At 42.1% G+C, this 21,979-nt stretch overlaps 1 protein-coding gene across 8 annotated transcripts in view; it reads right to left on the minus strand.

The window, feature by feature from the left end:
- The window catches only part of RALGAPA1 (Ral GTPase activating protein catalytic subunit alpha 1), a 237,625-nt gene that overhangs the window by 91,889 nt on the left and 123,757 nt on the right, over positions 1-21,979 (minus strand). For all 8 annotated transcript variants that reach the window (XM_074955873.1, XM_074955869.1, XM_074955871.1 and 5 more), the window contains 2 exons: positions 21,298-21,356; positions 11,625-11,733 (listed from right to left, as the gene is read on the minus strand). In XM_074955873.1, coding sequence (XP_074811974.1) covers positions 11,625-11,733; positions 21,298-21,356 — 168 coding nt within the window. The remainder of the gene's footprint in view (positions 1-11,624; positions 11,734-21,297; positions 21,357-21,979) is intronic.

The following is a 21,979-nucleotide window of genomic DNA, read 5'->3' on the forward strand; positions in this document are numbered from 1 at the left end:
ATAGTTAAAGTGGCATGTGTTGAAGCAGATAATGTTAGAATCTCTTCATCGAAAAATACTCAATGAGGAAAAAGCTTCAGGGACTTCACAACATAAAGGAGATGCAAACAGCTGACCAGGATACACAAGGACAGCAGACCCTTACTTGTACCCTAGCCTAGGCGACATCTGATGGTATGGGAAGGATTGAGACTGAGAACCATGTTAGGCTATTTCCCTTCCTATATATTTTACTGTTCCTTAAACTATTAACTGCGGACACAGGCTTTGGAAATTTAAGAGTCAATTTCATTCTTAATTCTAACATACCCCTCTCTCCCCAAACCTAAGCTAGATATACACAAAAAGCACAGTGTTATTAACACGAATGCAACTGTAGACAACCATTTACAGAGAGCATAAACTGCACAGAAGAAAAACATTTATACATAATATACAGGAAAAAACACACAAAAGAATTCTTACTCAACAATATAAACTTTCTGCATCCTTAATTAAACCGAGTACTCTAAACCATATTATCCCTGAATCATAGATCACCCAGAAAATCATTTTAAGTGATTCATGGATGAACTATATAGAAATAACAGGGCTGTAGTTTATGTTACTGACATACAGAATGAGCTCAGACATGACTTAAAGATTTTACATTTTTCTCCTTCATAGTTGTTTAATGTTGAAGATTTAGAAAATAAATCAGTTCAGAGTGTCTTTTATACATTTATTAAAAGATTAAGCAGAAAGTTATAGAACAAATATTACTTTAAGCGAAATATGCCACTAGCTAGGTGAAGTTGGTTCTCCTGACAATTTACAAGGAATACAATACAATGGTCAAACTGATATTACAGTTGGAATACAATCTATAAGTCAATGGTCTGACTTATCTGGCTTGCCAATTAGTAATGAAATAATACTAAGTTAAGAAAAACAATCCTCAAGATTTTACAGAAAGGTTGATGGGAGAATCCCTTTACTTTAACTTGCTTAAATAACTCAAAGTCTGCTGAAAGTAACAGGTGTTATTTTGTCTTGATTCTAAAGACATACAATTCAAAATAATTTCCTGGTAGCCTCCCTTTTGGCTACCTGTCTCCCATTAAACTTTGCTGTTCACAAGGATTATATTAATCTTGGTTTGTCTAATATATTTCCCTCCCTATATAAACATTGTCTATAGTTCGCTGAAAGTCTGGCACAAACACCAAACATTTTCTAAAACTCCAGACTAACAGCAGCTTTAGAATGACACTGGTTTAACCCAGGGATCCCTCACTGTATCAACGCTTAAAACACAAACACATATGTATACATACACACACGCACACGCTAGTGGGCACTGGAATGATTTGAGGGCCCTCTAATTGTTCTACAGAAGGATCTTCACACTTTCTTCTCTTTATAGTCTCTAACTCACGTGGTTGGTCCTAGTTGACATTTACTGGTATCTTTGTTGACAAGATGTGATCTGTGCTTTTGCATGCAGTGGGGCTGTGATCTTTACCTCTCTTGGTTATACTTCAGACTTGGCTTAGTTGTTCCAGTGCTCTTCACTTCTCCTTCCCTGGGTGGCCAGTCCACGGAATAGAGCAGGATACAGCTCAGATATCTTGTTGGTATGAGAGAAAGTTCCCCCCCTTTTTTCTCCAAATGGTAAGCATCTTTTGTAGGGATCAAGGATTCCTCTACTCTGCCCTAATAGATACTCTTGCTTAATTAGCAGTTCCAGGCTGGTATAGATCATCAGGGACTAATGACTTGACACCTTTGTCTTGGAGTTACATGGAAGGTTTCCAGACTAGGATGTATAGATTGTAACCCAAATCATTACTAAATGCAAACAGAGGTCTCCTGAAATCAGCACACAAGAAGTTATCATGTGATAAGAAACTGTTAGGCAAGCTTCCACTTTAGGCCCCAGATTCAAATGTCTTGATTGTTTAAATATAATTAACGACTTATTCAAGGATATGCATTCACTCATTTCCACACATTCTCATGACAGAGAGTTAATTCTGACACTGGGAAAATAGTTTAAGAAGTGGGGTAGTGGCTAGGACAACTATACAGCCTTTATCCTAATAACCCTTTGCCTATGTACAAAAAACTGCTTTAAGCATCTCTTAGCAATGCTAACCTTTGTTATACATTTGGTCAAACAAAGTCACTCACAGGCCTAAGTCCAGATACAGCCTATGTTCCTTACGTATCCCTCCCCTCTATCGAGTAAGGGGGAGGGGGGGCATTGTAACACCGTAGTCTGGAGGGGAGACCTACGCTAGAGAACTTTAGGATCAATCAGTTGTCTTTACATTATTCATAAATTAACAATAATTTTAATAATAAAACTGTTTATAAACTTATAATTTTAAAATAAAGCTAAAATAATTTAAAACATTATAAAAGCAAGGATTACATCATCTTAATGCGTGTTAATTTTCATTTGATCATCAGTTCCACCAGGTGAACTTTGTATGTCATTCTGAAACCAACAGAACTCCACTGGCCATCACATACAGTCCTCAGCTAAAACCTCTCCAACGCATCATCAGTCTTCTATAACCCATCCTGGACAACGATCCCTCACTTTCACAGGCCTTGGGAGGCAGGCCAGTCCTCGCCCACAGACAACCCGCCAACCTGAAGTATATTCTCACCAGCAATGACATACCACACCATAGTAACTCTAACTCAGGAACCAATCCATGCAACAATCCTCGATGCCAACTCTGCCCACATATCTACACCTGCGACACCATCACAGAACCTAACCAGATCAGCCACACCATCACCGGTTCATTCACCTGCCCGTCCACCAATGTAATATACGCCATCATGTGCCAGCAACGCCCCTCTGCTATGTACATCGGCCAAACTGGACAGTCCCTACATAAAAGGATAAATGTACACACATCAGATATTAGGAATGACAATATATAAAAATCTGTAGGAGAAAACTTCAATCTCCCTGGACACCCAACAGCAGATTTAAAGGTAGCCATCCTGCAGCAAAAAAATTTCAGGACCAGACTTCAAAGAGAAGCTGCTGAGCTTCAGTTCATTTGCAAATTTGACACCATCAGCTCAGGATTAAACAAAGACTGTGAATGGCTAGCCAACTATAGAAGCAGTTTCTCCTCCCTCGGTGTTCACACCTCAACTGCTAGAAGAGGGCCTCATCCTCCCTGATTGAACTAACCTCGTTATCCCTAGCCTGATTCTTGCTTGCATATTTATACCTGCCTCTGGAAATTTCTACTACATGCATCTGACGAAGTGGGTATTCACTCACAAAAGCTCATGCTCCAATACGTCTGTTAGTCTAGAAGGTGCCACAGGACTCTTTGCTGCTTTTACAGATCCAGACTAACACGGCTACCCCTCTGATACTTGTATGTCATTGTGGTTTTAAAATATCAAACATTTTCCACTTTTGTTCTTTGACCTTTTGAATTTTTACCTAAGTAGTAGGGGTCAAGAGGAAAGAACTTTTATTCCACTTTTATGTTTCACAGTCTTGTGGGATAATAAAAGAAAAGTTATAAGTGTAGAGCTCAAGTTTCCCAGTATGTTTAGAATTATGTATTTTGATGTTTCACAACCTAAAATTTGAATTTATTACATTTGATTTTTATTATTTCTGTTTATTGGATACCCTTAGTTTCACAGCATGGAAGTTCCTATGATCCAACAATAGCCAAATGTAATTTAAAAAATAATTGTTTCAAAGAATCCTACAGTTGCTCTTTGAACCTTGGTATCCAATTATAAGAGACTATAGCTTTTAAATTTAGTTAAAACACATGGTTAGGATTACAGTCAACATCAGGAAACTTGGGAATGGTATCTAATGGGGGAGGGATAGCTCTAGTGGTTTGAGCATTGGCCTGCTAAACCCAGGGTTGTGAGTTCAATCCTTAAGGGGGCCATTTAGGGATCTGGGGCAAAAATTGGGGATTGGTCCTGCTTTGAGCAGGGGGTTGGACTAGATGACCTCCTGAGGTCCCTTCCAACCCTGATATTCTATGATTCTAATCTGTGTTTTTGCCAACCTTGGCCATCTAACTGAATTTGATGGAAAAGCCACTTCTGTTTTCTTGTATCTAGTGTGACAGAACCAGACCAGTGGGGTACAGGAGTCTGGTAGAAGGCAAATATACTGGCCACTGGATGAATAGTTTTCTGTTCCCTGAGTAACCAGAGCAGGGGCTGCACTAGAGCAACCAGGAACCTGCTAGAACCAATTAAGACAAGCAAGCTAAGTAAGACACCTGAAGCTAATTAAGAACATATGAGAATCAATTATGGCAGGCAGACTAATCAGGACACCTGGTTTAAAAAGGACCTCCCATCAGTTAATGGAGGGTACGCAAGGAGCAGGGAGTGAGAAGACATGCTGCTGGAGGACTGAGGAGTACAAGCATGATCAGGCTTCAGGAGGAAGATCCTGCAGTGAGGATAAAGAAGGTGCTGGGGGGAGGCCACAGGGAAGTAGCCCAGGGAGCTGTAGCTGTCATGCCGCTGATACAGGAGATATTGTAGACAGCTGCTATCCACAGGGCCCCGGGCTGGAACCTGGTGTAGAGGGCGGGCCCAGGTTCCCCACATTCCCCCAACTCCTGATCGGACACAGGAGGACTTGACCTGGTCTGTGAGCAACACCAGAAGGGAAGGTCTAATTTGGAAAGGGATCTGGCCTGTTCCCGACCCTCTAGGTGGGACAACAGAGACTGCAGAGATTGTTCTCCGTTTCCCCCATGCTGGCCAGTGATGAGGTTAGCTGAGTGAACGGCAGGTTTGAGCCTCTAGCAGAAGAGGACAAACCGAGGGCTGCCGTGAACCTCTGAGGTGAGCAAGTCCTCCAAAAAGCACAGGAACCACCAAGGCAGAGGAGGAACTTTGTCACACTAGGACCACTATAATTTTTTGGCTTTATATTCAATAGTCTGAGGTAACTTCCTCCTATTGACCTGACCACACGTGAATTTTCTTGGTCATTACTTTACTTAGAGTATCACTGTGACTTGCACTGGAAATTAAGCTAAATCATGTATTAGTTATATGTTAACAAGGACTTAATTACCATCATGACTGGGGCTTTTTGGTTGTTTTTTTTTTTTTTTTTACACCTTTCCTGTGTGGTACGTGAATGATTCCATAACACTAATATTTTCACCACCATAACTTTCTAACAAGGCATTCTATGCATATGCTTAGCACTCTAATTTATTTGAAATTTTACTTCTGCTTTCTCCTCCACTCCCCACCTTGCCACACTTTGCCAGGCAGAAGGGTGGCAAGTAGTGTTTTGTTCCATATTCCCCCCACCTTCCCCTTGCTGTACCTGTAAGACAGCTTTGTGTGAAATTTCCTTTAGAGGAATTTTATTTTAAAGGATTTATTTTAGAGGATTCTGACATTTTTAATAAACTTCAAATACTTATGGACTGCAGCAATATGATGAACTGCTCATCATCCTGCCTGAGAATCAAGAGATCTTACTTGGTTAGCTTCTTCTAAATAATCTTGTTTATCTAGGTTCCCTTCCTCAATTTCTGCTTCATCATCACCACCTCAAGTTATTTTCTAGATCACCTGAGTCTGTCCAAGTCTGTTAATAATTCTTGTATCTTTTCCTTACATTGCATATTAAATCCTTTTAACTTTTTCACTGTTCAGTTTTCTTACTCAGGGCTTGTCTACACTTACTGGGGAATCGATGTGTGGTGATAGACGGTCGATTTAGCAGGTCTTCACTAGACCCGCTAAATCGACCTCAGATCACTCTCCCGTCGATTCCTGTACTCCACCGGATTGAGAAGAGTAAGGAGTCAATGGGAGAGTGTCTCCCATTGACATCGCGTAGTGTGGACCCCACAGTAAGTAGATCTAAGCTTTGTCGACTTGAGTTACGCTATTCACGTAACTCAAATTGCGTAGCTTAGATCGACTTTTCCCTGTTGCGTAGACAAGGCCTTACTCTTTTATGTGCCTCATCCAAGCACTGACTGAGTACTCTATTTTTATATTACAGAAAGTTTATTACTAATGCAGCGAGTTCAACATCAGAGAGCAAAGAGAGTGATGGTTGACCGCACAACTAAAATTGTCTGGAATAAGAATGCAAGCATTGGATGTAAATGTCACTAGTTGGAACTGTGACTAAAAGAAAATTTGCACTTAAAAATATTTTTTTTGTCCCAATATAAACTGATTGTTTCTCTCCTGTTGCTCTACCTTGGGACCTCCGTGAGACAATGATAGCAGTTCTAACAATGGGTTTCTTCTTGGGCATAAGTCTCTGAAGCTTAGTTTAGGGAATGGTTCCCTAACCAAAGCACTCAAATTCAGTTAGTTTGAATAGCAACAAGAACCATTGCTTTTTCCTTAGCAAGAAACTTCGCCTCTGACCTATTAACAGTAACTCCTAATTGGAGACATCCTCTCTTTCCTTTGGCTGAGAGCAGACATTTGCAATTGTGCTGGCGGAGTACAAACTGGACTAGATTTTTCTTCAGGCTACAGGTCCAATATACACTATTCAAAAACACATTTAAAAAGGTTTATTTCTCAAAAATTCCAACAATTCGACTCCTGATTGGCTCACCATGAGACTCAGTTAATTATGACACTCGAATAATAGCCTAAGGAATAGGGTAGCAGCTAAGACAATATTATAGCCTAATAACCCTTTGCCTATATACAAAAAGCTGCTTTAAGTAAGTATCTCTTAGCAATGCTAACTTTTGTAATACATTTGGTCAACCTAAGTCACTCAAAAGCCTAAATGCATGCATGGCCTATGTTCTTTACAACTAGGAAAAATCCCCAGGCTCGCTGTGCTTATTTTTTTTTTTTTTGCAGTATGGAGGGGAACAGTCATTTAGCATAGGTTTCTAACACTGTCAAAAGGCTATCAGATAGGTTTAGATCTTTCATTTACTTTCCTTTTACTTACTAGTGAACTAGAGTACACCTTCTCTCAAATTCAGGGGATGCACTTCCATGTGGTTACGCGTCCAGCTCTGAACTGAACCTAGGGGTAATTACCCCAGTTGTAAAAGGTGCTTAGAGACAGCATCTTGGATTTCCAGGAGATCCCATGAGGTCATTAGTCCTGTTCTATGACCCCTTGCTGGAATGCTATACCTTACAAACTTCAAAAAGGCAGACTTAAAAATGAAAGTTAAGAGCTGGTAAGGGAATACATGTAGAGAATTGAGGAAGAGGAATTTAGGGTAGCTGTAACTTTCTGAATAGCAAAATATTCATGACAGAAAAGAACTGCATTGCAAAAGAAAAAAGTAGTAAAATAAATTATGGTTGTCACAATGGCTTTTTGGAAACAATATGAAAAGGAAATTACGGTGCACAATAAAACAAGGAGTTAGACATTTCATGTGGCATAAGTAAAACGGCAGATGCTCAGAGGAAGCTGTATCCTGGGCCAGCTTCTTACCGCCACAGATGCTGCATTTTGAATTTTTCATATCTTCAATATGACTGGGAAGAACGGGTGAAGTTATACACTTTGATGAAGCACAAGAAAAGGTGCCGATTGCAAACTTTCAGTTAATTTTCTTTATCTGCATCAGAATCAAGAGATCTGGTGGATGACTCTTGTGAGTCAGAGGGATACAAATGAGCAGATATAAGCAGTTACTTCTCTTCTTCTGTCTCTCAAACTATTTAGTTTTGCACTTTTGTTTATAAGTGGCTACAAATTCTGCCACCTTTTTGCATTTGACTGAAAGAAGGCAGACATTTGCAAAAGAAAATTTAAAATCTGCAGGAGAAGCTTCAGAGGTTAAGTCTAAAACAGAACTCTCTTCTATTCCTGATGAAATAATCTCTTCTGATCTGCTAAACAATAATGCAGAAGTGGTTGAGAGTACAATAAGCAGACTACAGATTCTCTACTTATGTGCCTGGGTGACCTTCACAGTACCTTAACATAAAAAAAACAACCTGAAAGCTTGACAACAGGCTTACAGAATTTGAAATTAAATCCAGACTGCTGGAAGTATCTTTAAAAACCTGCATGACTACCCATCAAGAAACTCATTAATACTATGTGAGACAGACAGTGGGGTGGAGGAACTTGGGGACTGTATGGACATCCTGAATGTCCAGATTATTGAATTTAAGAATCCTTCCTGACCTCTGCTGGCAACTGACTGAAGCCCTGAAGCATGAGATTTAATTATGGTTATTGCTTTAATGCAGAGTTGCAAGTGCTAAGAGTATGCTGCAGGCAATGCAAGCAATCCTGTTCTCCCCACTGCCCAGGAAGAAAGGGGGTGAACAGGGGGCACTCAGTCACAGATTTTAAGGCCAGAAGGGAGCACCATGACCACCCAGCCCAACCCCCTGCACACATACAGGCAATACAATTTATCCAAGAAACTGAATTAAAGCACATCTGATTAAAAAAAATAATAATCTAATCTTGTCTTCAAGACTCCAAGCCATGGTGAGTCCACCACCACCCTGGTAAGCTGTTCCAATGTTCAAATGCTCTCTCACCCAGGAAATTGCATTTTATTTCAGAGCTGAATTTGTCTAGCTTCAACTTCCAGCGCCTGGATCTTGTTGTGCCTTTGCCAGCAAGGTTGAAAAGTCCCCTCGCTATCAGATATATTTTTCCATGTGTAAGCACTTATGCACAGTGACCAAGCCACCTCTTAACCGTCTCTTCAATAAACTAAATATATTGAGTTCCTTAAGCCTCACACTGTATGATACATTCAACATTGGTTCAGCTGAACCCATTTCTGATAACTGGTGTCAGCAACAGGTATTTTTTGGAAGGCTTTGAAGTCACTCCAAGCCCAAGATATTATTGAGTCGTACATAACCTCTAGCTGCAGTGGTACAGATGGCCAGTTAGCATCTTTCATGCTGAGACTTTCAGTGTGGTTAAGAGAGACAGCAGCATCTTCATAGTGTTTACAGAAAAACTGCTGGCTACAGTTGGACATAGCTTATTGGCTGGAGTTCCGAATGAGTTTCTGCATCCGAGTTATAAGCAAGCAATTTGCTTTTGTCATCTACATTCCTGTTCAATGGTGTACATACTGTACTTGTCAATACTTTAGAAATATAGCTTCCTGTATCTGTAGCCATTCATTCCTCTCCCAACAAGAAAATAACCCACTCTGGGAGTCCAAATCCTTGACGATGTGGAAGCCAAGACATTGATGTACCAATCTACATCTGGCTTGTTTCTCCATGACACAAAACTGTATTTAAGAACTTTTCATATTAGACAGTACATTTGCAAATATTTTACCCCAGTGTTCAAGGTGACAGAAGAGGTGGCATGCTCCAAAGTTTTTGCCAACTTGAAGCAGTGTTTTTCAATTCAAGCACCAACTGGTCCATACTTAATAAGTGCACTTATTACAAGATACTGGTTTAAAATAATTGTTAATAAAAAGAATGGGAGAACAAACGGGAAAACAAATTATTGTGGATGACAGGATTAAAATATTGCACAACTTTGATAAATTGGAGAGATGAGTTAAAATCAATTGTGACATTTGTCTAATATCAAATTCACACAGAAATTGGCTCAAACCATCAAATGTACAAGCTATAGGATACTGGAGAGTCTATCAGGTCACTGAGAAGGTGTCACACCTAAAACGTGATGTGGCAAAATAGGCAATGGCAATATGGTGTTTATTACTAAAAGAACAGTGCTGAAAACATCAACAGAATTATTTAGCTCCACTTGGCAAGGGTTAGCCTACAAAAGGTGCACCACCATTCTGTTTATCTGTAGAGAGTTCAGGTGAGAATAAGAAAAATTAAGAAAGGTTTTGAAAATAAGACTTATTAGGAAAGGTTAAGAAAACAGAGCATGCTGTTGAGAAATATACCAGTCTGCAAAATGTTTAGGTAATAAAGATGCTACGAAGTAGGTAGGAATAAATGACAATAGTAAGGAATGGTTTTTAATAGGGAAAAATATAGTTTACATATTTGAGTTGGGGGGGGGGGGGGAGGAGAAGGAAGATTGGCTAAAGAACAAGCTTGGCAATGGACCAGATTGTCAAGGAAGTTATAGAATACCATCTTTAAGGCAACAAGTCTTTCACAGAGGTCACAGAAGCCGTGACTTTCCATGACTTCTGTGATTTTTGCAGCTGACCCCAGGGCTGCCCAACCAGGCAACTAGTCCCAGGCTGCCCCGGAGCAGCACCCCCCCCAGCATCTAAGACTGAGTTAGGGGTATTTTTAGTAAAGTCATGGACATGTCACTGACTGTGACTTTTTGGTTATTGCCCATGACTTTTATTAAAAATACCAGTGACTAAGTGTTAGTCTTTAAGGTGCCACAAGTACTCCTCGTTCTTTTTTCAGTGACTAAATCGTAGCCTTAATGATCACTACAGAAACTTAAGGCTGTTTCAGAATAATGAGGGTCCTACCACTCCCAAAGGAAAGGACAAGATCACTCCACTATAAATCTCCTCCATCAAGTAGTACTGTGGTGATATTGGTCCACAATTGCTACTAGCTATATTTGAATATATTGCTTTTCAAAATATTTGTGTATAGCACCTATGTCTAAATAAGGTACAAATGAGTGAACAAATGCCAAAATAGCAATCACATGGACAACAATCCTTCACCCCACCCAGCTATCCAGAACACATGAAAATCTAGAGGTTTTTATAACAAAGTAACATCCACACAACCTAAAACTGTAAAAGTTTTAGTTTTATAAATTACCCAGATCATATTGAGGGGGAAGTGAAAAACTTTGTGAGCAAACTGTAAAATTCCTCATCATTAACAAAATGTATTTGATAATTTTACAAATATATTTTAAAGTAAGACAGTAGTAAAATCAATTCTTCCTTTACTTTTTTGCCAAAATTAGAGTTCTGTTATTCCTTTCCTATAGATAATTTCATCATAAACTACAACAGTGCAAAGTTGTGACCTGCTTTAGGTTCATATTATACACTGTGCTGCACTGCCCCAATGTGAGCTCAGAGAGGCACTTTGCCCCAGAAAGGCATAATACCTCTTGGAGCTCTCAAGTGCACAGGTAACACATCCCTTAGGATGGTGCAGCATACTCTGCTTGCACATCTCAAAAGCTGCTGACTGGTCAAGAGTAGAGACAGAGCTATTGTTCTGCCTCCTCTGCTCCATTTAGGGTCGCTTGCACTATGAAGAAGAAGTTCCTGAGGCTCACTCTGCAGGGACTATAAATGTGACTGGCACTTGTGCAGGTGTGTAAGGAAGGGATACTCCTTGTGCCTTCCCCTTCAGCACACAATCTGGCCTTTAGATATTAAGCAATGACTTGCTTTGGCAGGTAATAAAAACGTTAGTTTCATCTTTAAAATGAATTAATTCTTTTGCTTCAGAGCGAACACAGGACTGGAAGCCAGGGACTTCTGTATGTAACCCTGTCTTTGACACTAAATCACTAAACTGCGTAGGGCAAGTCACTTAACTTGTATCTCAGTCTCATCATCTGTAAAATGACACTTGACAAATTCAGAGTTGTGAGGATTAACTAGTTAATTTGCACACTGGACTTTGAAGATGTAAATCATTTTTAATTTAAGCTGTAACAGATTGCAGTACACCTAGTCTCTTACCTTCAAAGAGACACAAATCACATTCAGTGCTTCCTTGATCTGAGGATGATGTGATTCATGAACCAGTTCCTCACAGATCCAAATGCCAAGGCTGCAAAGAGCAACACATCTGCAAAACAAGGTTAGATAACAAAAAACAGATAAGGAATGGTTACTTACCCTGCATTAACTGTAGTTTTTTGAGATGTTGCAGTCAGTGTGGTTCTCTCTACGCACATGAGCTCACAATCTTTTGAATAGCAGTGTCCGTTGGGACTCCACATGCATCCTCATGCTCCTGTATAAGAGCATAAATAGCAGAGTGGCCGCAACCCTCCCTAGAAAGCCTGTGTTAGCCAAAAACTCCTAACGCGGGGATGAAGGACAGGTTGCGGGATCCAAGCATTACCACATCTCAAAGAACCATAGGAGTATGGGTCAGCGTGGATCCCACTGTAGGTGACTGGCAAGTAATATCCTCCCTGGATGGTTGGAATGAGGAACATCAGCAGAATCAGTTGCACAGAATTTGGAGTACCGCTCTCCCAAATTTGGAATCTGACCTAGTAGCTAAGTCCAGTGTATAATGCTTGACAAATGTGAGTTTATTGCTCCAGGTAATAGCCTTTCAAATTCCTGATATCTGTATGTTTTGGAAACAAGCCAAGGATACTACATGGGCACTGGCGGAAAGGGCCTTAGTAGTTGGTGGGAGAGGTACAGCAGCTAACTGGTAGTACAGTGAGATAATGACTTACCCATTTTGTAAGTCTTTGTGACACAATGGCCTGATCCTTTGGAGCAGTCAACAATAGCCACAATAGATTTGGTCCTGTTGATGCAGTATTGAAGAGGTCTGGATATTTCTAGGGTGTGGAGTTTCTTCTTCACTTGTATGGAATGTGGCTTTCGGAAGAACACAATTAAGTTGATTGACTGGTTTAAGTGGAACTTAGAAACCACTTTGGGAATAAATTTTGCAAGAGGTCTCAGTACAACCTTGTTTGTTGAAACAAAGGGCATGGGGGCTCTACCACAAGTGCCTGAAGCTTGTTCATTCTTCTGAGGTGACAACTACTAGAAAGACTATTTATAGTGTAAGATGATAGATGGAGAGCCCCAAGAGGGGCTTTAGAAAGACGATGTTGATTTCCTGTGCTAGAGTAGATACTCTAAATGATGAATATGCATGTAGAAAACCCTTAAGGAATCTGAATACTGTTGGATGAGAGAGGACTGAGAATGACTGTATTAGAGGAAGATACTGCTGCCACATGAACCTTGACTGAACTAAATGGAAGCCCAGAGTGTTAGTTACAGCAAATAGTCCAGAATCCTCAATATCGGGGTGGCTGCAGTGGGTTTTGGCTACCGCGAGTCTGTTCTATTTGAAGATGTATGTCTCATGAACAGTTTTCTGCTTTGTATTAGGATTTCCTGAACATGTGAGGTGCGGTTCTTTCCAGGCGCTCAGCCAGCCAACATCCTTGCCAACAGTGGCAACAGTTTCAGTTCTGGGTGCAATTTTTGACCCTGATCTTGGAAAAACAGGTCTGGGCAATCTGGGAGCCTGATCAGTGATTGCATGAACATCTGCTACAGGTCCATCAGCCCAAAATGTCTCAGCCAGTAACGAGCTATGAGAATAAGCCTGGCCTAGTCTCATCTGCCTGTGGCAATCAACCTGGAGATTAGGAGAATCAGTGGGAAGGCATAAAGGATGTCCCAATTTCAATGCAGATGGGTGTCCAGCAAGCATCCCAGGCTCATGTCTCCTGTGGAACAGAAGTCTAGGCAATTGATGTTGTCCTTGGTGGCAAACAGGTCTATCACTGGATCCTCCCATTGGTGGAATATCAAGTAGGTGATGGATTTCAGCAGCGTCCACTCATGGCTGGTGAGAGATTGTCTACTTAGAAAGTCTGTGAAGACACTGTTAGCTCCCAAGAGGTGCACGGCTAGTGGTTATCTCATGCAGGTAGCACCAGTTCCAGAGTTATTGCTTTCTGGCAGTTATTGCTTCAGAGCAGGTACCCCCTCATGTATGTCATTTTACATCCTCTGAGGACCACATCTCTTGTATTTGCAGATGATTCAGGTGGGCTTCTCAGCCTGTTCCACATGCTTCTGTGATTAATGCCTTGGGTGGTGACGGGTCACAGACAGTACCCCCTTTTTAAACACTGTTGGGATGCAGGTACCAAATCAGCACTACAAAGACACAAGATAGAATTGAAGCTCTCGCTCATCTGATTCTTCGCAGGAGAGTACATTGACCTGAGCCAGAGTTGTAGAGGTGTGAGATGAAGTCTGGCAAGCGATGTCCCATATGTACATACAGACATATGGCCTAATAATGTGAGGCAAGGCCATACTGTTACAGCCAGGTGCAATACCACCATGTTTATTAACAACTCCAGTGAGAGGATTCAGTCCTAAGATAAACATGCCCTCACCCTCATGGAATCTATCCTGGCCCATATGAATTCTATCATGAGATGATTTCTTGTAGTTTGCCAGGAGGCCCAGCTGGCAAACAGAGGTAGCACATAGCTGAGGTTTGTCAGAGAACTTCCTGATGTGATCTGCTTCTGATCAGCTAGTCGTCTAGATACGGATATACATGGATGATTTTTTTCCTTAGGTGTGCATGTACAATGAGGCACTTTTGTAAAGACTCTCGGTGCTGCAGAGAGTCCAAAGGGCAGTCCCGTGTACCGATAATGGCTTGGCCCCACCGTAAATCTCAGGTACTTCCTGCAGGCAAGGTGGATGGCAGTGTGGAAGTATGTTTTCTATAAGTCCAGAGCCATTAACTACTCCTGAGCCTGCAATGACTGGATAATGGAGTCAAGTGTTACCATCCTGAATCTCAGGCAGTATATGTATCTGTCAGTTTCTTCAGGTCTATGATAGGATGAAGATCCCCTTTCCTCTTTGGAGTAAGGAAATACCAGGAATAGAAGCCTTCCTCTCTCTCTCTCTGAACTTCTGCAGAACCTCTTCTATGGCTCCTAGATGAAGCAATGAGGCCACTTTTAGTAATAGGCTCCTGCGAGAAGAGTTCCAGAAGAGGAATGGGGAATGGGTGGTGATGTCCTGCACTCCTCTGTTGGCCATAATCTCCAATCATGCTCAATAGAAAGGGGCAAGATGGCTTCCAAAGGTCAACTCTGGGATGGTTTTGGGGTAGCTCTCAACTGTCTTGTCAAACCTGCCTCTGGGAGGAAATTTGATATATGACAAAGACGACTAAAATGGTATTTTGTCTTTAAGGGGGCTGGTACCAGAAGGACATACAGGATGGTACTGGAGTGTAAACACCTAAGACTTCAGCACTGCCCTCAAAATCACTCTCTTTAGGGTATCACTCCTGTCTCTTTGAAGAAGGTTCCTTGCTTGTAGCAGGTTCCTCAGAGACAGTGAGGAAAAGTGTATCTCTGGGGATGGCAGTGTCACAGGCTAGGATTCTAGCATGGATATTGCTGGTGCCAGTGAAAAGAGGAGGGTGGTGGTGTCTCCTTGAAGGCATACCTGAGTTGTCAAAGGGCTTGCTGGTTGGTGCCAGGGTCTGTATTGGGTTGGATCTTGCCGTCAATATTTATACCAGTGTGACAGTTCCTCAAGCCTTCTTCGCTGACTTTGCCTTCAACATCATAGACAGTTGAGCACTTATCTCTTGGCCTCAAGTCCTTGAAGGATGGTTGTTTGACCACTCTGAGTTGTGTTTGCACTCAGGTGTTGGTACTTTACTTGTCAAATCACTTTCCCCGGGTGTTGGTGCCAATGTGGTCAGCTTCGGGAAACCCAGCCCTGATGTTGATGGTCTTGGAACCCTTTTAGATTTCTTCTCCCTTCTGGAATCAAAGATGTAGGCACTTGCAAACCTCAGCTCTGGTTTGGAGGACGTTTCAATGCCTGGATCGAATGCAACTTCATGGATTGCTCCAAGAAGTGTAGTTTGAGTCCTGGTCTCAAGATTTTCCAGTGTGGGATGAGAAGGACAGGCATATGAAAATTTGTTAGGGATATTACCTTCCGCAAGGCAGAAGAGGCATTTGCTGTGTCCACCAATTAAGGGCATCAGACCATTGCAAGTAGTACAGCATTTAAACCCCGTTGGCTTAGAATCTGCCATTACTAATGGTTGGTGCAAAGTATTTCACCCTGGTATATCTGAATGTATAGGAGGGTCTCACCTTGCTTATTCACTTCCTTTGGGAGGGAAGGGAGGGGCGAAGAATGCCCAACTAAAGAAAAAATCTCAATAAGGGGAAAAGAGATTTCTTCATGAATTAGAATTGGGTCAGACAGTCAGAGTTCTGTCTTGCGGCCACAGGTGGTAAGAGGGAACTGAAGGAGGGTTGTGGCCACTCCGCCCTTTATGCCCTCAAACAGGGCACATGAGAAGCCCTGACAAACACTGCTATTCAAAAGAGTCCAAGCTCATGTGCATGAGGCACATGCACACCTACAGCATGATCTACACTGACACATTAAAAGAAGAACTCAAGATTCTAAGAACGCTCAACTACCTGCAACAAAAACCTATATATGATATTTGTGATTTCTGGACTGCCTTCCAAGATACATTAAATACATAACTACAGTTTCCAAAACAAGAAAAACAAAAACCTTAATTTATGATGCTATATAAATGATTTTTAAAATTACAAGAATCTCAATTCCTCATCCCAGAGGCTAGAATAGGGTAAAAGCGGAGTTGCCTGCCAAGCAGTTGAAGGCAGGGGGAAAAGGAAGGACACCTGCAATTGTGCATATACTTTTCAGATTAAAAATTCAATCTGCAATTAGCACACACAAATTGTGGGTTAGGGCTACCCTCTACAGGTTAAAAAAAAAAATCAAGAAACAGACCAAAAACAAACACAGATCAGTATTTTTAAAAATCTCATGATTTTTAAGACATCCTATTTATTACTATTTGTATCATAATAGCAACTAGGAGTCTCAGTCATGGACAAGTACCCCACTGTACAAACACAGAACAAAAATACAACCCCATGGGTTTAGTTTTGTGTTTTGGGTCTTACTCATGGATGTTTTAATACTTTATATTTGCAATAAAGAGGAGATGGTGAATCTTAGTGGAAGAAATCTACATTGATTTTCTTTAGCGCATGAGTAGAGCAAACAGATGTGAGGTACAAGACAGGACAGGAGTTTGGAAGGGTGGACTTTATGGTAGGAGAAGTCTAAGGAGTTGATTACAGAGTCAGTGTTGATAAAGGAGAGAATCAAGGGCAGTGGAGAGGAGAAGATGGTGGTCAGAGAAAGAATTCAGCAATCGATAGGTCAGGGAGGGAATATTGCTGAGTGAAGATAAAGTCCAAGGAGTGGCCATTTTCACATGTGCAAGACATGACCCAGAGATGAAGGCTAAACATGAAGATGAAGGAGAGGAAATGGGAGAAGAAATGATTGAATGGAAGTTAACATGAAAAGTTGCAGTTGCAAGGCTAATGTGGGAAATTGAAAGACAATGAAGAGATAGTACAGAGTCAAAATAAGTAAGGTGAGAAGGAGAGAAGTGGGTAGCAATTGACAGGTGCATCAAGGGAAGGGGAAGAGTACAGTATGATAGATAGAAGTTCAAAGGCAGGAAGGGGGTTGGATCGCAGTGGGGGAGATATGTGGAAGCTGCAAGAATAGGAGTGCACTGAATCCCTGAGGGAAGCAAAGAGCTGGAGAGTCTGCTGAATGGAGTCAACGAGGAGACTTGCCTCAGGTGAGCCAGTTACTGATCTATGGGTAAAGTATGATTCATCGATTAGTCAAGTAGGTTGTTACTACAGCCAGGCATTTGGTGAATGCCCTCGGTGTCCCTGACAGTCCAAATTGCAATTCCTGGTACTGATAATGGGAACTGACCACTTGAAATCTTAGATATTTTCTGTAGGTATGATGGACATCTATACAGAAGTAGGAATCTTGAAGGTCAAGAGCTGAGTATGACTCCTGTGGATCTAGGGAGAGAATTATGGAGGCCACGGTTACCATCTTTAACTTGAATCTGCAGATGAAAGTATTCAGCTGTCTCAAATCCAGAATTAGTCAGGAGACCCCCTTTTCCTTTGGTATCAGAAAATACTGGGAGTAAACCCCTTTCCTTCTGAATTATGTTGGAATCTCTTATTGCACCAAAAGTTACAAGTGACTCAACTTCTTGATGTAGCATGCTCTAATGGGGAGGGGGTCCCCTGGAGAAGGAGGGGGAAGATTCAAGTGGAAAGGGTGGGTATTTAATGGAGTATCCTGGTTTTACTACCTCCATAGCCCCATGGTCTGTTATGGTTCTCCACATGCGATGAAAATAAAAAAGATGGTTTCCAAAAGTGGGGAAATAACAGAGTGAGCAACTAGAAGTCATACATAGCTCTTGGCAAATTCTCTTCCTCTAGGATGTAGATGAATGTGAAGATGATATAGAGGATGCTGATGGTTTTTTCCTCTGGAACTTCTGATGCTTTCTTGGGGGCTGAGGTGGTCTGTATTGACGGTAATATGAGTGTGTAAGGTAAGACTGAGGCCTACCTGCTTTCCTCTTCAAAGCAGATGAATACACTCCTAAAGAATGCAAGGCCTCATTAGTCTTCTGAGTAAGATGATCTTTTTTTCCCCTGCAGTCCTGTGGGATTTTATTAGCAATTTGGAGAGGTTATCATAATTCAAATAGTCAAATGTTGCCAGTAATGCTAGCAAATTGGCTATTCTCATCTGTAGGCTTGCAAAGAAGCAATTTTTGCACTTAATTAAGTCTACTTCTTAAGCGCCTTATCTCAAGTGGTAGATTTGGAAGGACCTTGATGATTCATCTTTTCATGGACTGCTAACACTATGCGAATCTTGGAGCAGGATGTATATAAAACTGTATGAAACCTGCAGATGGTACTTGATATTGTTGCTGTAAATGCTTGCAAGTTGAAGCTAGAGAGGCCAGTTTCTGCCAGAGCAATTTCACAAGGTGCCTTCATTAGCAGGCATCACTAGACGACCTGGCATGGTTGTATCCAAGATGTCACAGAGCTTGTATGACTTCCCTTTGACAACTTCTACTAGGATCTCTAGCACATCTGCCATTCTGCTGAGAAATGCCCAAAAAGATGCTTTGCCCTCTGGCTATGAAGAGGGCATTAACAAAACTACAGCCATATGAGGAGATGACAAGGTTATGTGAGCTAGAATAATGAGATCATCAGTTTAACTTCTTCAGAGCCTTAGTCTAGATGTTCAGCAGAAGCATCTGGTTCTTGAATAGTTAAAAGTACTATTCTTTGCGACAATAGAAGTGGAGATATAGGTCTGGAACATGTTGCAAATGCTGACCAATTGGCACACTGAAAGCCTTATCAAGCCCAATAGGGCCAAGGGTTCTGTAAAGCATAGGGAGCAGGGGACCATGGTGGAAGATACCAAGAAATAGGGTTCCTGTGACCTTCAGAACTAGGGTAATGATAATGAGACCTAGACTCCCTATCAGAGATGTATGTATTTAATTCCCAGGGAATGAGAGGGAGAGGGCTCTCCACCATCATCAGAAGCTGAGAAGGAGAAGCAGCACTCCTCCTTTAGTGGTGAAGACATTGTGAGAGAGATGCTAGACAGACCCTCTATGCAACTTCTGGCTGGTACTGCAGGTGTGCTCTGTACCAGGATCTAATAAGCAGTCAGTACCACTATGGGGTACCTTAGTGAATGCTAATAGTGAGACCACTATCAAAGAGACAGATTACTCTCTAGGTGCCATGTAAGTCCTCAGTACCAAGAACTCTGGTACCAAAGGTAAGTGAACAGACTGCATTGGTACAGGGATAGTGAGTACTATGCGCTTTGGTGTGGGCAATTTCTTATGAACTGAAGAGATTGGTACTAAGGATTGGTGACAAGAGTCTGCATGTGTTGCAGAAGGACCCTTTCTGGGCCTTGCATTACTCTTCTCCAAGGGTAAATGTGGAGTTTTACACTTTTTAGGGTTAGAATCTTCCTTTCTTCCCCTGCTAGGACAGCTATTATCAGCTGAGAAGGAAGATCCTTAGGCTATGTTTACACTATAGCCTATGCTGGCATAACTTCTGCTGCTCAGGGGAGAGAGTATCCCCCTTCCCCCGAGTGACATAAGTTACACCGACATAAGCGCTTGGTGCACAGCCCCCTCTATGTTGGTGGGAGAGCTTCTCCCGCTGACACAGCTTCTGCCATTCATGGAGGTGGTTTTATTAGGCCGATGGAAGAGCTCTCTCTTGCTAGCACAGAGCTTCTTCACCTGATGCGCTGCAGCAGCACAGCTACATATGAACAGTTGCACCGCTGTAGGCATGCCATGTGATACTTGCACATCAAAGCAGTGCGCTGATGAGATGATGGGAGTATTTTTACAAGGTAATTGCTCTAGGTTTTCAGCCTTTGTTGCTCCTGGATCTGAGGCGGCTTTCCATAAACCCATTGGTGAGTGTGGCTCCCTAGCTTTTTGTGTTCTTTTTGAGAAGGACTTACAAATTGAGTACCTACCAACAATATGCCCTTCTCCCAAATACATTTAGCATCTGATGTTCTTATCATTGAGGGGCATTATTCACATGAAGGATAGTTCTTAAACCCCAAACACTTCTACTCTGATACAGCAGAGGCAGGATAAACTAAAGGAATGAATTAAAAAGCAACACTGCACTAAACTATTCACTAAATCAGGGGTGGGCAAACTTTTTGGCCTGAGGGCCGCATCTGGGTATGGAAATTGTATGGTAGGCCATGACTGCCTGGTGGGGGAGGGGGGGCTCTATAAGGAATGTTACTGAGGTGGGGAGAGGGGGGACTCATGGAGTGTGGCGGGGGGTAGGGGGTGAAAATGCTCTACAAGGGCAGTACCAGGGACTCCTAGGGGCCCTGCCAGGAGTGACACCAAAGTGGCTGTACCAGGCACCGCCATGGAACCCTAGCTGGGACAGTTGCGGCCCCTGGGTGGTTTCGAGGCTGTTGAGGGTGGGGGCCGTAGGAGACTGGGAAGGGATTGGGTGCGCTGCTGCATGGGGCAGGACTACCACGTAGCGGCGGGGTTACGATCCTGGAAAAAGCGTGGTGAAGTCACGCCTACGCAGCGTGGCTATGCATGCCAGAAGATGGTTCTCATCAAGGGAATTGAGAGTCGGGGAGCGCCGAGTGGAGCGGGGCAAGCCCCTGACCCCGCTCTCTGGCAGGAGCTCGAGGGTCAGATAAAAACGTCTGACAGGACAGAAGCAGTCTGTGGGCCTTAGTTTGCCCACCCCTGCACTAAACTAACAACTACCTAACAATCACTACCTAGAGCTATTTACAAACAATTAGGAGGCTGTCCGGTGAGCAAGAGTTCGAACACTGCAAAGTTCAGTGAGGGCTCAGATATTACGAAGTTCTGAACCAAAGCCACAGGGTGTGAGAAAGAACTGAGGAGCGGTTGGGGTCATCCTGCCCTTTATGTCCTTGGACAGAGGCATGAGGGCTCTCAGGGTGCAGACGCAGTCCCCAACAGATAGTGCTGACACAAGTGTGCAGGGTGCACGTGCACCATTAGTGGACTATATGGACAAGCAGTAAAAGGAGAACTTAGATTACAACATACCTACTTGAATATACTGTAATTATAAAAGAACCTCCAATAATATGGCAACCTTTCATCACTTGTTAAAGTATGACCTACCGTGCAGGGCCAGATGGCTCCTCTCTTGCAGAACTTAATACAGTTTTGATTGTGAGTTCCTAAAACACAAGATGAAAATGTTCAAACTCAGTTGCTAGAAATGTCTCCACAAAAATCTTTAGAAAAAAATAACGGCCCTGCTATAGAATACACGGGCATATTCTTTTTTTCTGTTGCATGAATAAGCCAACAATCCATTGTAATAAGAGCAAAAGCAAAACTGTGATTGTGGTCAATGCGTACAATTAAATGTGCACACTTCATTGTAGCAAATGGGTTAGTGTACAGATGGCAACGACCTTGTATAACGCTATACAAGCTTACTAGAAATCCATCAAAATGCACAGTGCCATCTAGAGTCAAATGCACAGCACTTTCTGAGGACCTGATGTGTCTGGAGGAATCAGCCTTGGTAATTATTCATTGCTGTGGGTAAAATGTGCAGCAAGTTTTTTTTTCCTAAAGCTTCTCAACCTGCCCCAGAATACATTCCATGACCCCCAGTTTAAGAACCTCAGAAGTACACAGATCCATGACCCAGACTGCCTTCAGCTATGCTAAGCTGCCACAGAGCCAAAACTTCATGTGCTGGAGTCTCCCTGATTTTATGTATTGTGGCCACCATGGAGGTGCACATAGGGGCTTTTGGCAGCCCCTAAGAAAATAAACTGCAAGTGGAATA

This window comes from Natator depressus, chromosome 6 (genome assembly GCF_965152275.1).
Source record: "Natator depressus isolate rNatDep1 chromosome 6, rNatDep2.hap1, whole genome shotgun sequence".
NCBI classification, from domain to species: Eukaryota; Metazoa; Chordata; order Testudines; family Cheloniidae; genus Natator; species Natator depressus.